The 17,507-nt window shown below is 32.3% G+C and overlaps 1 protein-coding gene across 1 annotated transcript; it reads left to right on the top strand.

Moving 5' to 3' along the window:
- Positions 6,440–17,207, top strand: LOC109336608 (T-complex protein 1 subunit theta-like). The gene is made up of 14 exons (XM_019573313.1): positions 6,440–6,500; positions 6,533–6,741; positions 6,948–7,210; positions 7,628–7,774; positions 7,937–8,098; positions 9,152–9,229; positions 12,270–12,403; positions 12,547–12,619; positions 12,697–12,774; positions 12,933–13,055; positions 13,250–13,344; positions 15,380–15,589; positions 15,820–15,877; positions 16,887–17,207. The coding sequence occupies exons 2-14, from the start codon at positions 6,591–6,593 to the stop codon at positions 16,953–16,955; spliced, it is 1,641 nt and encodes a 546-aa protein (XP_019428858.1). The 5' UTR covers positions 6,440–6,500; positions 6,533–6,590; the 3' UTR covers positions 16,956–17,207.

Raw genomic sequence — 17,507 nt, 5'->3', positions numbered from 1 at the left:
GCCTATTATTTTGGCCTATTTTGAGTACTTTGCTTGCATTTGATTAATTCTTCTCTATTCCACCCAAATTCTACAAAATATAATACAAAAGAAATACACAAAGCATATATACAAGATTGTGATATTTTATCTAAAAAGTGTTGAATTAAGTTGGTTTTCTCAATTTTGCCAAAGATAAATGCCATAAAAAGTGTATGAAATTTAGGCATTTTTGCACTTATCAGTTGTAAATGCAAGCATGTATCAAATGAGCAGATTGTGTATGCAAGCATGCATCACATGGATTTTGATGAAGGCAAAGGTTGAAGACAAGTTCAAAGACAAGCTTGAAGACAAATTGACAAACAACAAAGTCAATGTTGAAGTTAACTCAAGTTCAAGCTTTCAAGAAGATCTAGATACTAAGTGCTTTTATATTATCTTAGGTCTTAAGATGTTGTATTGGGTAGAGTCTAGGCTAGGTGAACCATAATGGAAGTCTCACCACCAAAAATTGATCATAACTAAAATGAGACTTACATGCATACATACATACATGATTTACATGCACATGCATAAATACATGATTATAAGATTTTGATGCATTAAACAAAATTTTAAATCCTACATCATTCAAAGTCATACATCATACTTTTACAAATCATGTAGGAGGTTCATATCACATTAAAGTAGCCTTTTCAGAAAACCCTTAATTGATTAAGGTTTAGCTAATCGATTAAGCTATGCAAAAACGGGAACTCGTTAATTGAATAATTCAGGGTTAATTGATTAATGATAGTTACAGTTTCTAAAATCTTATTTTTTTAAAGAATCATTAACCGGCAAAAGACACTATTAATCGATTAACTATACCAAAAAATATAATTGTATTTTAAACCAACTTTTCCTATTTGTATAATTCAAGAGAATCATAACTCAGTTTTTGAAAATCAAATTCTTCATACACCTTCATATCGAAAGATAGATTTTCCTAAGTGTTTCTGAAAAAGAGAGATAAGATAAAACTTCATGAATGTTTAGAGAAGTTTTTCAAGAATAGCAATATCAAATCTTTTACAAAGAAACCTTGCATCTCATATCTTTATACTTTGAGTTTGCGAGACTTGTAAAGAGGTTCTTAGATTCTGGAAGGGTGTATATTCAGCATATTGAGGGTGCAAACACTAGTTTGTACACATTTTAGACTTTGATATAAACATTTCTCTTTGGTGTGTTGTATCACCAAGTAGAAGAAAAAAGGTTTGGGAAACCCTGGTTAGAAGAGCTTAGGTGTCATTAGAAGATAAGTTCACTATACAAATTCTTGGTAGGAGAAGTTAAAAGTGGTTGGGTCATCTATTAGAAGTGGTGAGGAGCCATTAGAAGTGGTGAATGCAAGTCATTGGAAGCTTGAAGTCCAAAACTATCTTGGTGGAAGTGTGTTTATAAAATATTGATTTCCATAGTGAAAAAAATCTCCTAAGATTAGAAGGAGAGGCCCAAATATAGTTTGCACGCGAACAAGCAAACTAACCAGGATAAAAGTCATCGTCTTATTCTCCTTATCCATTAACTCTTTATGTTTTCGTATTTTTTATTTACTTAACTTGACATTCATACATTTCTGTATTAATTGCATATTATGTTCTGTGTTATTAACTACTTCTTATCATCTGTAAGATGCATACAAGTTTAGTCGAATCTTGAGAAACAAGAATTGGCTAACCGATTAAGTTCTTGGTTAATTGATTATATACAGATGCAATTAATCGATTAAAGCATTAGTTAATCGATTAAACAATGATGAATTTTGTAGAATATCTTTTTTAATTGAATAACAGTAATCGAGTATCAAACTGCATATTCACCCCTCTAAGTGATGTTTAGAGCTCTTGTGTACCAACAGAAGTAGTGTAAAATTTGGTGTGAAACATGGTCATATGTAGGAGTAAGAAGGAGTCAAAAAAGGTAACACTAGCGGTTGTATATAGTTTTGAAAGTGGGTAGGGGAATGTTGTTAGTTTTCAGAAGGGTTATTATATTGGGTGGGACTTGTGATAGATCTGGTGGTTGGGATGGTAAAAAGGAAATATTTGCAATTTCGTCAGTCTCTTGGTTGGTTTGCATACTTTGGGAAGTGCATCAACTATGATTTCATGTCTGAAATCTTGCTTGTTTTGGTTTTCTATAATCAGCTAGTGAATAGTGCAAATAAAGAAAAATAAACTACTACATAAACTAGTAAAATAATTTGTCTGGATAATAATATTAATAAATTATATTGACACCCCTGAGCTTAAGTGAAATTATATAAATTATCCATCACTTTTTTGTACTTACACAAACCACCTTTACTTATATACATACATTATACTCACTACTCATGCATGGAAAATAAGTCTGATCTTTTAAACAAAAAATAGTGATGATTGTAATTAAGTTAAACAAATTATGATGTAAGAGTCAATGTATTTTCAATATTTTTGGTTCTTTAAAAAATGCATCTATAATTCTAAGGAAATGTTTTTAAATTACTTTTATATTATATTGTAATAATGAACCAAAAATAATGAAGGAGTATTAACTCGTATACTATTTGGACTTGTCTCCACAATATACTATATTTTATTTAACTTAATTGCACTTACAAGCCTTTTTTTGTTTAAAATATTACATTTATCTCTTCTACAAGGATAATCTGTATAATATATGTATATAAATTTGAGGATTTGTGTAGGCATAGAAAAAGAGAGATAATTTGTATAACTTAATTAAACCTTAGAGGTTTGAGTTATTATAATAATATTGATCAATTTCATTTATATCAATTTCTTGTGCAAAAGTGAATAATGAGTATAATGTATATATATAAATTTAGAGATTCATGTAGGTATATATAAGAGAGAGATAATTTGTGTAACTTTATTATAGGGGTGAGCATAGGTCGGGTTGGGACGGGTTAAGGTTTGTCATTACCTGACCCTAAATATTGGTTGGGTCACTTTTTTGAACCCGGGCCCGGTCCTAGACCCGAAGTTAACCCGACCCTAAATAGCGATCGGATCAGCCTTTAAACCCGACCCTAGACCCGATTAAATATAATGCATACTCATTTTAGATAAAGACTTCTCAATGTTATTTATTATTATGAATATGTAGTTTGATATATAAAATGATATATGTATATATATATATATATATATTATTAATCATGTATATATTAAGGAAAAATTAAAGAATAAATGATACTTTCGACCAAAAGGGTATCATTATTCTATACACATTTGAGTAGAAACACATACAAACATGATGAGCGAGTGACCCTGGGGCGGGACAGGCCGGGTCATGCTTGGTCCCTACCCGACCCTAAAGATTGACTATGTCTATTTTTGGAACCCGAACCCGACCCTAGACCTGATCGGACCCGTCCCTATTCAAACTCAATCATGATCAAACCGTGTCAGGTGAGCAGGTAGGGTCAGGTCCTGCTCACCCCTACTTCATTAAAATTCAAGGGTGTGAGTTACTCTAATAATATTGATCAACTTCATTTATGTTTGTACAAGTGTACTAAAATACTAACATCCGAAAATTAGGTCACAACTAGACTTACGTTTATCCACAACCCAAAAGTTTTCCTAAAACATAAAAGCTAATTATAATAAAATGTTTTTCACACTTGTAAGTTATATGTGAATTGGTGTGGGATAGTAATTTTTTGCGACATTGTTAATAACACACATGTTATTTGCACAATTAAGAGTACACATGTTACTTGTGCATTCGTATGGTTATGAACAAACATATTAAGAATGCAGATATTACTCGTGCATTTTCATGGTTAAGAACGTGCATGTTATTTGTGCATTAACATGATTTAGAACGTACATGTTACCCATACATTCACATGGTTTAGAATGCACATGTTACCTGTACATTCATATGAGACATTGATTTTGATACATGTTTAGAAGGACGTAAGTATTAATATTATTATATATATTAGTAATATCGTGTAATAGTTTGATAAAATAAAATATATAGAAACACAAATATTGTGAACTAATTTCAGTGCATGTATTTTCTATTGTAAACATACAATCTCCACTTGACGTCTATATATCTATCATGCCTAAAATATTTTCACACCTTTTGTATTATCAAGCACAATTATAAAATTCATAAGTTCACCATCGGTACAAAAAAAACTTGTATTCATTAATCAAACATAAATTTATAATGAAACCAACATCACATATGTGCTTAAAATATTTTCAATATTATGCATTTAGTTTACATTATAATATATAATTAATTGATAACTAATAACTTGTTACCACGGGCGTAAGAACATTTTATACAAATAAAGTCATAGTAACAATTGAACAAAAGTAATTAACTTTCCACTTACAATAGTAATTAAACAAAAGTAATTTGAGTGACTTTTCTACATAGCTGTGTACCTATATAGAAAAGTATATGGAACAATGTTATTAAATGTTTAATTAAATGTTATTAAATGGAACAATGTTATTAAATGTTTAATCAGCCATATAAATCAAAAAGTCTGGAGTTAGAATTTAAACTTTAAATTAATAATGGTTTTAATTTGAAATGATAATTAAAGAAATAAATATTTTAATTTTCCCTATTTAGGAACTGGAGAGTTGGAAAAGTAAAAGGAATTTAGAGGTGAAAATAATTAATTAAGATATGAAAATAATTTATAAAAAATACTAATTAATTAATATGTAAAATTTTGTGATATTACGTTTGATTATTTCTTATTCTATGATATTATTTCTAATTAGTTGCAAATATAATTAGTTTATTATTTCCTATTTTTTTAAAATATATGAAAGAAGACATTGTCATTAATTACGTAGATTTTTTTCAAAATAAATATAGGTTTAATCATTAAGCATGACAACTTCAAAATAATATTTTAATAGATAGGAACAAAATTTTAGTAATAAATGACATTAAAGTAAACAATACAATTAAGTTATACTAAAGATATATTGTATTAGTAATAAAAGACTTAAAATTTTAGTAATGAATAACTATTTATCTCCACTCTCATTTGCATATAACTAAAACAATAATTATAGGAAATGGAGAGATGAAGAGGTATGAAAATGAAACCAATGAGAAATAAAATGGAATCAAATCTCAATGTGACATGTCATTAATGAAAGTGTTTAAAATTCATCAAATCTAATATAATAAACATGAATAAAATAATTGTTGTAGTTATTAAATAATTGTTGTAATTATCAAATACTTTATGACGATTCATTTAATTTCCTTATACGTTTATAATAATTAATACCAATTTATTTTCTTATTGTATCTTTGAACATTAATTTGATATGAGTATCTTACACCATAAAATGATTTTGAAGGAATGTTCATTTAATTTCCATATACGTTTTAAAAATTAATACTAATTTATTTCTTTATCATATATTTGAACATTAATATTGAATGAATGTCTTACACCATAAATGATTTTAAAGGACCAAATTTTATGATACTAATTTTAGTTACACTAGCATTCGCATGAGGCGATATATCATATTTTTGGACAATAAAATTAGGAAAAAAAACCCACAAAGTTCCCTACATCACTAGGAGATAAATGATTGTATCGTATTGGTTGTTCAAAGCAAAAATCATTATAAATAGAATCGAATTAGTTCATTTCGTATAAAGATCTGTTTATAAATATGAATTTTTTTAAAGAATAAACATACAAAATAGTAAAAAATCAGAAAAAAAATGGGTTTGTTAACAACAACATAAACAATGAAAAAACAACGATGAAAGGAAAGATTTAAAATATTAATCTACACATGCTCCACTATGGATCAACACATTAGCGATAGATTCATCAAAAGGTAATATAAAATCAGAAAAAAAATGGTTTGTTAAACATCAACTTAAAAAATAAAAAAAATAATGATGGTAGAAGAGATTTAAAACATTATTCTAAACACACGCTACATAATGAACCAAGAAACTAGAGATTGATTCACACAAATGAAAAGAAATGAAGAGAAATAAATAAATATGAATGATTAATAAACGAAGGGGTACAAAAAATGAAACAAAGAGAAAGACAAGGAAGTGAAATGTAAGTGAGCTATGACATGGTCAATGACCATATACTATAGTTAATGTGAGTGTTTTTGGGCGAGAAAATTTTGCCTAAAAAGATGATACATGTCCCAGAAGAATGATTTTCCTCCGTTATTATATAGTTAATAGATAAGGAGAGAGACAACTAAGCCTATGTTTAGTCATGGGCCTTAGTGGGTTGCTACCTGCATTTCCCGTTGTTGGGCTGCTATCATAATCAGGTCCGCCTTTCACTACCATTGATTTTTTAATAAAATTAGAAATTAACAATAAAAAATAAATAATAACTAACTCCTCCGCTCTTCATTTCAAACTTAGGTTCTAGGGCTTTCTGCACTCTCTTTGTTAAAGGAACTTGCCGTTTTCTCTTCCTTCACTGTTTGAGCGAAATAGGGTTTTTTTTTTACCTTCATTGAGCTATTTGAGCTAGAACGAACGAAAAGACTAATAGTAACCTCATCAAACAAAAAATGGTGGGATTCAACATGCAACCATATGGGATACAATCCATGCTCAAGGAAGGTCACAAGCACCTCTCTGGTCTCGACGAAGCCGTTTTAAAAAACATCGACGCCTGCAAGCAACTTTCCACTATCACCCGCACTTCTCTCGGTCCTAATGGTATAGATCTCTTTTGTTAAAGTAAAAAAAATAAAAATGTTTCTAGTTTTTACGAAAAGCGTTGTCAGTAAGTATTTACACAGTCACTGCATTCATTGGATTACTTTTCATGAATGCTGGATAATGCAGTGTGTTAGTGCATACATTTTTTTTTCCTTCTCTTTTACGAATTTGTTATTTTATACTTTTTAATACTACTAATGCAGGTATGAATAAGATGGTGATAAATCATTTGGACAAGCTATTTGTCACAAATGATGCTGGGACTATTGTAAATGAACTTGAGGTTCAGCATCCTGCTGCTAAAATTTTGGTGTTGGCTGGGAAGGCTCAACAGGAGGAAATTGGCGATGGTGCGAATTTGACGATTTCATTTGCTGGGGAGCTTTTGCAGGGTGCTGAGGAACTTATCCGTATGGGTCTTCACCCGAGCGAGATCATTAGTGGATATTCTAAAGCAATCAACAAGGTTTGTTTGTTAGTTCTACAATGGGGAGTAGATCCTTTCTATATGTTGACTGGATTGGATAGTTAAGCACAAAGGATATAAAAGAAATAAACTAAAATGTTCAAATGTTAATTGGACTCATTGTGTTATCTCTCTTTTACATGACAAGAGAGAATCTATTCCCTTTTGAATAGAAGGTTTTGGGGGGAAAGTAAGGAGATATTTAATTTTTCGGTTTAAAGCTACTCATAAAATGTTAAAATTAAGGGATGAATAGAAGGGTCTATATATGCTGATATCAAATAAAGATGTTATTTACTTAAAATGAAATTTTTTCCACCATTTTCTTTACCAACAACCTTCTCTATCGAATATTTCCTTCATGCACTCTTCTTTAATCACTAAACTGTCACCATTCACCTCCTTGTTGTATTTCAGGCTGTTGAAATATTGGATGAACTGGTTGAGAATGGTTCGGAGAATATGGATGTCCGTGATAAGGAGCAAGTTATTTCTAGAATGAAAGCAGCTGTTGCTAGCAAGCAATTTGGTCTAGAAGATACCATTTCTTCACTTGTTGCTGATGTAAGTATATCCTGATTATCCCATTTATATCTACCCTCACCATACCCCATTAGGTGAGAGCCTCATGCACTGGGTTGCTCTTTTTTTATACCTCATTTGCTACGACGAATACATTGTTTTCTGAAGACTTGAACAATCTGACTTCCTGTTTGGAAAATGTAGGCATGCATCCAAGTGTGTCCAAAAAACCCTGCAAACTTTAATGTGGACAATGTTCGTGTTGCAAAGCTGTTGGGAGGGGGCTTGCATAACAGTACAGTTGTCCGAGGATTGGTTTTGAAAGGTGATGCTTCTGGGACTATAAAGCGAATGGAAAAGGCAAAGGTTAGCATTCTGTACACTTTTGGACTTCTGAGGTTTCATTGAAGAGTCTCCTAGATTTGTGTGTGCTTTTCATTTCTTTGTTGTTTTGATATTTTGATAAACATGAGGGCTTCTTCTAAGTTTTTTATTAACATTAATGCTATCATTTTCTGCCCCCCTTGGCGTGCTTTCTGGATAATATGAATGCTATGCTTTTAATCTCTGGCCTATATGCTACTTGCTTAACACATTCTCCCTTCTAAAGATGCGTGATTGTAAGCAAATGATAGATAAAGGACCCAAAAATAAACAACAGTCATAATGATCCAAGTTGAAAAGATGGAGCAACTAATGGAACATGAGGTGAACAGTTATATATATATATATATTTAGTTGTGGCTTCATTAAATATCTGAATCAGTGCCATTGATATCCTACCATTTGCGAAGTTGATGAGTGGATGTTAAGTCTTAGTTTGCTATGGCCTGTGGTTGTGACCAACATTTTAGATGGCCTATTTAACCTGAATTTCTTGAAAAAGTTGGACTTTTATCATGTTCTAGGACCTGAAATGTCTGTTTGCTATGGCTTGTGGTCGTGCCCAATGTTTTAGATGGCCTATGTAACCTGAATTTCTTGAAAAATAGACTTTTATCATGTTCTAGGACCTGAAGAAGCAATTGTTATTACTATACATTTTTTATTCATTAGAAGCTGAAATTTCTGGCTGATATTGTCATCTGGGTTCTATTTCCAAGGGGTGCATATGATATAACAAAAGTAAGGAATTGATGTGATATATGTGTGACATTCTTTAGTTCATCTCTGGATCTCAAATAATTTCAAAGAAGAGTTACTCGTTCTCTTTCTCAATTTTTGTTGAACTTTGTATAACTTTTACCATCTAGGATCAAATCTGTTGTTATTTTGACTTTTTTATTACAATCGTTGCTATTTTGACTTAATTTGTTAAGAAACCAATGTATTCATTTTTCCTTCTCTGATTCTCCCAATATAAGCTGTTGATTGCTATTCATACTATCTAGTACTGAGGTCTGGGCAATGCTGTTTTAGGTTGCTGTGTTTGTTGGTGGTGTTGATACATCTGCAACTGAAACTAAAGGAACTGTCCTCATACATTCAGCTGAGCAGGTATATCATAATAACAATTGTCTTGATTACTGTCCTTTATATTCCCTGTTTTATGGGGTTGTAATATTTATTAATTGCTTAAGCATGGAGGCCTATTGATTTACGTCGGCACTAGTAGAGGTCCCCCCCCCTCCCCCCCAAAAAAAAAGGCAGGTTGAAAAGGGATTCTTTGTAGGGTACCATGGCTACATCGAATGCCGGTCCTGAACTATTTGACATTGTTTCTTCTCTCATAGTTGATTGGCAACATAATTTTTTTTGGTTGTGTCATTGTAAGCTTTAGCATGTCTCCGCATGTTGCGCTGAGTGTTGCTATGTGTAGAAATGTAAAAGCTTTGTAATATACTTGGCCAGTTGATGATTCATGTTTGTTAATAACATAGGATTAGAATACTGTTTGTTTTCAGATTTTTATGATAGAATCAGGTTGTTGTTTTTAAGCCTTTATCCCCGTAGTTGGGGTTGGCTACATGGATCGAACGACACCATATTGCTCTATCAAATCATGTTCATTGACAAAGCATTGATCTCTATGTTCATTTCTCTATGATTTTTCTTGGTCTCCTTCTTCCCCTAGGAATTAGACTAACTTCCATTTTATCTACTTTCCTTGTGGGAGCTTCTACCGGTCTTCTCTATACATGACCAAAACACCTAAGACATGATTCTACCATCTTTCCTACAATAGGAGCTACTCCAACTTTCGTCCTAATGCCTTCATTTCTAACTTACCTTGTCTAGTATATCTACTCATCCAATGCAATATTATCATCTATGCTACATGAAATCTATTATCTTGTTGACACTTTATTGTCCAACACTCGGTCCCAACAAAACTTAATTTATCTTTGATATCAATGTTATGCTTTATGTGTATTAACTTCAGTATATACTTCATCTTGAGATTGAACATGTTTCCTGTAAGTTTGACCTCAGGGGTTGTCGTATTTTTTCTTCAATGCATCTTATCACGTGGTTGCTCAAATTGTACCTTTATTTATTCTTTCATCTATTTCTGTTCTGATGACCTTTGACAAAGTGATTTATTGTTCTAAATTTTCTCTATAGCTTTTGTTTGGAACTTATTATAGCATTTAAATTTAGACTTATTATCGCAATATATTTTAGGATAATTTGCATCTTCTATTTTCAACTGCTTGTGGCCAGTTAACTCAGTTGCTTTATTCAGAACCTGACACTGGTCTACTGGAGTTTTTAAGATTTGATGGACTGAGATTTTCCCTTCACAGTTTTCAGAAAATTTACTTAATTGTGTAGTGGGATGGCTGCTTACCAAGGATTGTGTATATAATTGAACTCGGGCAGAGTAGTTAGTTAGTATCACACGATTCAATGCAATTTTCATGGTCAGGGATGTAGATCGTAATCGTTTTGGCACCTGAATCGTGCCTGGAATTGCTTGAATGAGAGTGAATCGTCATAATCATGACTAGAATTGTGAATTCCTCTGATTCAGAGCCGTTGCCGGAGGTCATGGGTCTGGCTGCTGAAATTGTGGGCCACAGCCGAGTTAGTGGGTAAAATGCTGCTCGTTTTTTAAAAGCCTAATATTTATGTTTTTTTAAACCTGGTATCAGATGGGGCATTTTACATTTTAGGGGTCCAAATCTAGTTTAGTGTTAACACTTTTTGCTGTGAAACTTGTAGCAGTTGAATAAAACGTAGACTGAAAGTGAAAAACTGAGCTCTGAAAAATTGTGTGCCTTTCCCTCTACTTCTCTGCTTCTTTCTTTTTCACAATTTGGAATATGAATTGGGATGTAGGATATTATTTTGCTAACATTTGGTTTTTATTTGCTATTTTGATTAGAGTCTTATGACCTGGAACTTGTGTCATTTTGCTATTATGACTTATGGATTATGATATGTGTGACCCTTCTGATTTGAATTTATGTTATTCATATTGTAATTTTGTTGTTATGAGTGTTATGGCTTATGTTAGGAATTATTTTAGTATGTTTAATTGTTGATAATGAATCCTATGATTCATGGTACAATATGAATCATGATTTGGAAAATAGGCCTAAAGATTCATGTACAACTAATGATATTAACTACTCTGTACTTGGGACAAAATACTCAAATTTAAGACATTATTTGTTACTCTATAAATAATTCAAATGGTTTTTGAAAAAGTTTTTTCCATAAACCAATTAACAACTACCAAACTTTCAGTAATCAGAATTTAAAAAATCATATTAGACAATATTTAATGAATAATGGTAAGAAATCTTATAACCGTAATAATATGCAAATTAAACTGAAGATTTATTAGTAATGTAGGGCAGTGATGTCCATCATTGAAGAAAAGAACAACACTTGCACCTTTATTTTGATTTTAGGATAATGAAAATTTTATTTACAAAATATAAAGTCCATTTACATGATGATGGGAAAGGGGGGTGGACTTGTTCTATCAAAACAGAGCCAAGTAGCTAACACATATGGTAGGATTTGGCCAGGAAAATCTCTTGGTGGTCAGGATTTGGGTGGAAAATGGGAGCAAACAAGGAACTTCATCCATAATTCCATACTTCAAATAGTGGCCGTGGATGGCCATGATATGATAGCTCATCCCCAGTGTGACATGCCCCACAAATAAATGATGCAATGCAGTAGCTGGATAGTGCTGTTATTGCACACGATTGATATCTATATTTATCATGTTTTTGTGTTTCATTAAATATTTTTAGAGACAGAGAGTGGAGACCATTAGAAGCTCCAATAAAGAGAGTGGAGAGTAGATCAAATAGAAGTTAGTCTAATTTTTAGAGCCAGAGGGAGGCCAAGAAAAACCATGGGTGAAAAGATTAGGAAAAACTTATAGATCAATGCTTTGTCAATAAAATGATTTATGATAGAGCATTATTGCATTGTTCAATCCATGTAGCCGACCCTACCTATTGGGATTATAGCTTTGGTTGTTATTGTTTTATTAATTACTTTTATGAGTTCTTCTGAGTTCTCTGCTTGATGCCTTTTCTAATTGGGTTAATTTTTCTTCATGTTAATTTTATAGCTAGAAAACTATTCAAAAACTGAAGAAGCTAAAGTAGAGGAGCTCATCAAGGCAGTAGCAGATTCTGGTGCCAAAGTGATTGTCAGTGGAGCAGCAGTTGGAGAAATGGCATTGCATTTTTGCGAGCGTTACAAGTGTGTGAAGTCTTATCTCCTGTGATTTTAATTTCTCATGCTATCACACACCAAAAAGTTAATATCAATATTGTCATTTTACAAGTTGAGATTATGCTATGAGTCTAGATTGTTTTCTAACTTCAAAGTTCCTACTTTTGTAGGCTTATGGTTCTAAAAATCAGTTCTAAGTTTGAACTACGTCGATTTTGCCGGACAACCGGTGCTGTTGCTATGGTTTGTGTTTTGCTTCTTTGGTTACATAGTAAAGCTTTTCTACTGTCTTTCTAACCCATTTTGTTTTCCTACCACAGCTGAAACTTAGCCAACCAAACCCAGATGATCTTGGATATGTTGATTCTGTTTCAGTTGAGGAAATTGGTGGTGCCAGGGTAGGTTAACATGATTGTTTGGTTTTTATCATTTTATTTGTTCCTTTTTTAAATATTATCTCATTCCCTCCCTCTTTTGCTTTTTAACTCATTTTGACATGGCATATGATTTTAGCTCTTCAATGATATTTACAATGATTTTTTATAATGATATGAAGGTCACCATTGTGAAAAATGAAGAAGGTGGAAATTCTGTGTCCACTGTTGTTCTACGAGGAAGTACAGATAGTATACTAGATGATCTTGAAAGAGCAGTAGACGATGGAGTCAACACTTACAAGGTAATTCCTGCTGTTGCATAAATAATAAGTAGATTGTAATTTTGTCTTATCCATCTTGTTAAAATATCTGCAAACATTAGGATTGTTACTACACTATTGGTTTACACTTTTCAATGCATTTTTAAATTAAGAATAATTGCAGTTAATTGTAATTTTGAGAACTGATTATAAATTCGTCTGTTCAATTATTTTAGGCCATGTGCAAGGATAGCCGTATCGTGCCTGGAGCTGCTGCAACTGAAATTGAGTTGGCTAAAAGGGTGAAAGAGTTTTCCTTCAAAGAGACAGGGTACTTTCTATTTCCCTAATGTTTTCAATATAGAATTTATTGATTTTTGATCTAAAGCAGACATCAATGTGATTATTTATGCATGCCTCTTTTATTCATTTAGTTATTTCGATCAAATTTATTTTTGTTAACTACATGCAGAATCTAGTTTCTTGCTTATGTTTGCAAATATCCTCCTCCCATTATATGCTCTGCAATTCTATCTATGAAGTGTGGAGTGTAGTTATAATAAGTTGTGTGGTGTATAGTCAACTATTGCAGTTATCTTCTATTTTCTTCTTATCCCATTTCCTGGTTCTTTAGGTTAGCTAGACTGCTAGAGTAAAATTCTATTGAGTGATATTATTTTTTTCTTTGTAGTGTAAGCATGTAATCATGCCTTTACAAAGATCTTATTTCTTTTGATGAAGTCCACTTCGAGCAGACGCTTTCAGAAAATGCAATGTTGAAGTAATTCTAATAATATATATTAATTTCTGTGCTTGAGCAGCAGAACATAAAGAAGTCATGTGACTTCTATGGCAACTTTAGTCTACTCAAGCTATCTGCATCTTGATACCTACATGCTTGTGTACTATTTTATCTTTAAGCATTTGATTAATTGAGAATTAGTGGAGTCAGAATGAGACAAATATTCAAAATTCTAAACATCATTACAAATTAGAGGATTCCATTGTTCATTTCGGGTCTGGATTTTTTTACCATGTGCTATATTTTGCTGCCTACCTTGGGAATACTAACATGTTTGGGTGTTCATTAAATCTGGCGGAATAATTGCCTTTTTCCTGAAAAGCTCCTTCATAAGCTTTTGATTATAAAGTATTTGGAAAACAATAAGCTAATCCGAACAAACACTAGATACTCTGTCTTAATGTGTTAGGACTTTATTTGGTAATTGAGACATGAAGAGGAAGTACTTAAGTTTTCTAATGGCTCTGCAGATTGGATCAGTATGCTATAGCAAAATTTGCTGAAAGTTTTGAGTTGGTTCCATGTTTCCAATATAAATTTATTTGTTTGTACTTTTAAAGACACATCAAAGTGATTAATTTTGCTTGCTACTTTTTATTCATTTAATTATTTCGATGTAATTTGTTTTTCTTAACTACATGCAGAATCCAGTTTGTTACTTATTCATTTACGTATGAAGCGTGGGGTGTAATTATAACACGATCGCGTGGCCCAGCGACCGAGCCCTTATTTACCGGTCGCCTTAGTTCGAGTTCGTTATTGCTTGCATAATAGTTTTATCGTTTTTCAATGGATATGATATACAGATAGAGCATTATGGTGTCATTGATCCATGTAGTCGACTCAACCTAGTAGGACTAAGGCCTGATTGTTGTTGTTTGTTTATAATCAAGTATTGACAGTTACCTTCCATTTTCTTATCTCATTTCCTGGTGTTTTAGGTCAACTAAAATAGAAGGTCAATTGAATCAGGATATTTTTTATTTTTAGTGCAAGCATCTAGTCATGCCTGTACAAAGATCATATATTTTTTTTCTGAAGTCCACTTGAGACAGGCACCTTAAGAAAACTGTTGACAACTAAAATAGTTATCAAACTTCCATGACAACTGTTGTCTAGTCAAGCTATCTGCATCTTGATACTGACACACTTCGGCATACATTCACCATTAACATATATGCTAGTAGACTCATTGTATCTTTAATCATTTGAGTAATTGAGAATTAGTTGAGTCAGTATGACTTGAATATTCTAAATTCAAAATATGATTACAAATTAGAGGATTTCAATTTTCATGTAGGGTCTAGCTTTTTTCACCATGTACTATATTTCGTCGGCTACCTTGGAAAATAGTTGCATGTTTGGGTTTTGATTAAACTTGGGAGAATAATTGCTTTTTTCCTCAATAGCTCCTTCCATGAGCTTTTGATCCTGAACTATTTGGAACACAATAAGCTAATCCAAACAATCACTAGGCACTATGTCATATTTGTTAGGACTTAGGACTTTATTTGCTAATTGAGACATGAAGAGGAAGTACTGAAGGTTTATAATGTTTCTGTAGATTGGATCAGTATGCTATAGCAAAATTTGCTGAAAGTTTTGAGTTGGTTCCAAGAACTTTAGCTGAGAATGCTGGGCTAAATGCAATGGAGATCATATCTTCTCTGTATGCAGAACATGCATCTGGAAATACCAAAGTTGGCATTCATTTGGACGAAGGTGTTTGTAAGGATGTCTCAACCATAAGTGTTTGGGATCTGCATGTGACTAAGTAAGCTAACTTTCTTCTTTAACACATGCGTTATTATTATGGTAAGAAGCCCTGTTTTGAGCAAATAATGATCTAGCTTGTCATTATTGGCAATGTAGATTTGTCGAAATAGCCTTGTCGTACAAAAATTTGTAGGCAGTTGTCAAGCAGATGGAGCCTTCTCTCAAATGCCTAAATTTGAAATAATCATATGTTGAATATTAATCTTCCACATTGTTTTTTCTGCTCAGGTCCTTTGCTCTTAAATATGCTGCTGATGCTGCATGCACTGTACTGCGGGTAGACCAGGTAATCAACCGGAAGTTAATAGTAATCAAATTTTCCTTGTTGATTCCATATTGCTACTTTACAGAAAATGGTTTATGGTTACTACTTAATTAATAATTATGAAGCAATTTCCAACCATAAACTGTGGCTAAACTTGCGAATTAGGAAAATTCCAACCAGGAAGTTTACAATGACTATTATAATCAACTGCTTGTGATTTTTTGTTAATCAGCAACTAACATGATGAACGTGGTATGCATGCCTCCATATTGCCTCTTGAGAATTAATAACAGATCTGGAGCAGTTTTTTGTTTGTCATTTTAGGGTGCATGAAGATGATCATGGTTTTTCTTTAAAATGTTGGTACAAGGGTCTGGAAACAGTAGAGATTGAGTTAGCAATGAGAGATTCTTGTGCACAAATAGTGTTCATTCTATTTATGCACTGGATCAGGAGGAGAATAAACAATTAGTTTTACAAAAGCTGTCTGTATGGTGGGCCCTGGTGTTTAAAACATCTGATAACTGATCCACTTTCAATTTCCAGTGCATTAACTGCGTTTTTAAGCCATGAAAACATAAGACTTCATAGAAATTTGGCTTTTGGTAGGTTTCCCTCTTGAATAGAAACTGCCAACTGCTTCATTATTCAAGCTTATGAGAAAATCCTGTAAATTTGAGATGTTGAACCCTCCAGTGACTTTTTATTTCCATAGTCGACCCCACCTACTGAGATAAAGTTTTGGTTGTTGTTGTTGTAAAGTAGGAATAATTTTACACAATGAGGGAATGACATTTCATCTTTTAAAAAAAATTAAAATTTTCAATGCAAATGTAATATTGTTGCAATCCAATGATATGTCATTTTCTTGTTACTAAACGCCATCATATGCCTCATGCACTGGTTGTGGAATAAAGCTGGGATTTGCAGTGTGTATGCCACAGCTTTTGCGAAATTGGATGCAAGATTTCCATCATTTTTTTCCTCCATGCATATATTTTTATTGAGATTGGACTTTTGATGTTTTCAGATTATTATGTCGAAACCGGCTGGTGGCCCCAGGAGACAACAACCTGCTGGTGCCATGGATGAAGACTAAAATTGAAAGTTTTGATTGTTTTTGTCATGTTGAGAAAACATGATAATAATATCCTGAACTTGTTAACTTTACTATGAATCTTGTTTTCTTTCCATGTCAGCAATGGGATCTCTATATTTTGATTTTTGATATTCTATGGAATATAGAGATGTGGTCTGTAAATATAATTTTAGTCCAGTACTGTGAGTGGTGATGTTCATTTGCTGTGGGAGCTATTCTCTGACAGGCTTTTTTAGAGAATTTATTGGGTAATTTTTTCGAACAATTTACTAATTTCTGCCTTACATGCAAATATGCAATACTTTATCGTCTAAAATTTTATTTTAAATTGGACTTACCTATTTACATTTTTCTTAAGCTAACAAAGGGAAAAGATTGCGAATCTAATTAATTTAGTAAATTTATACCATCATCTTGAATGGTTAGTATTATTAAACTCTTGTAATAACTATTGATTAGTCAAATGATTTGGGGAACATTGTCCATGAGTGCGTGGTTCAATTAGACGTTGCTTAGTTGATGATATAGAAGGTCGTGTTTCCTAATTCTGGT

This window comes from Lupinus angustifolius, chromosome LG20 (assembly GCF_001865875.1).
Source record: "Lupinus angustifolius cultivar Tanjil chromosome LG20, LupAngTanjil_v1.0, whole genome shotgun sequence".
Taxonomy (NCBI): domain Eukaryota; kingdom Viridiplantae; phylum Streptophyta; class Magnoliopsida; order Fabales; family Fabaceae; genus Lupinus; species Lupinus angustifolius.
Note: the sequence above shows the minus strand (reverse complement) of the source record. Positions and strands in the feature narration are given on the sequence as shown.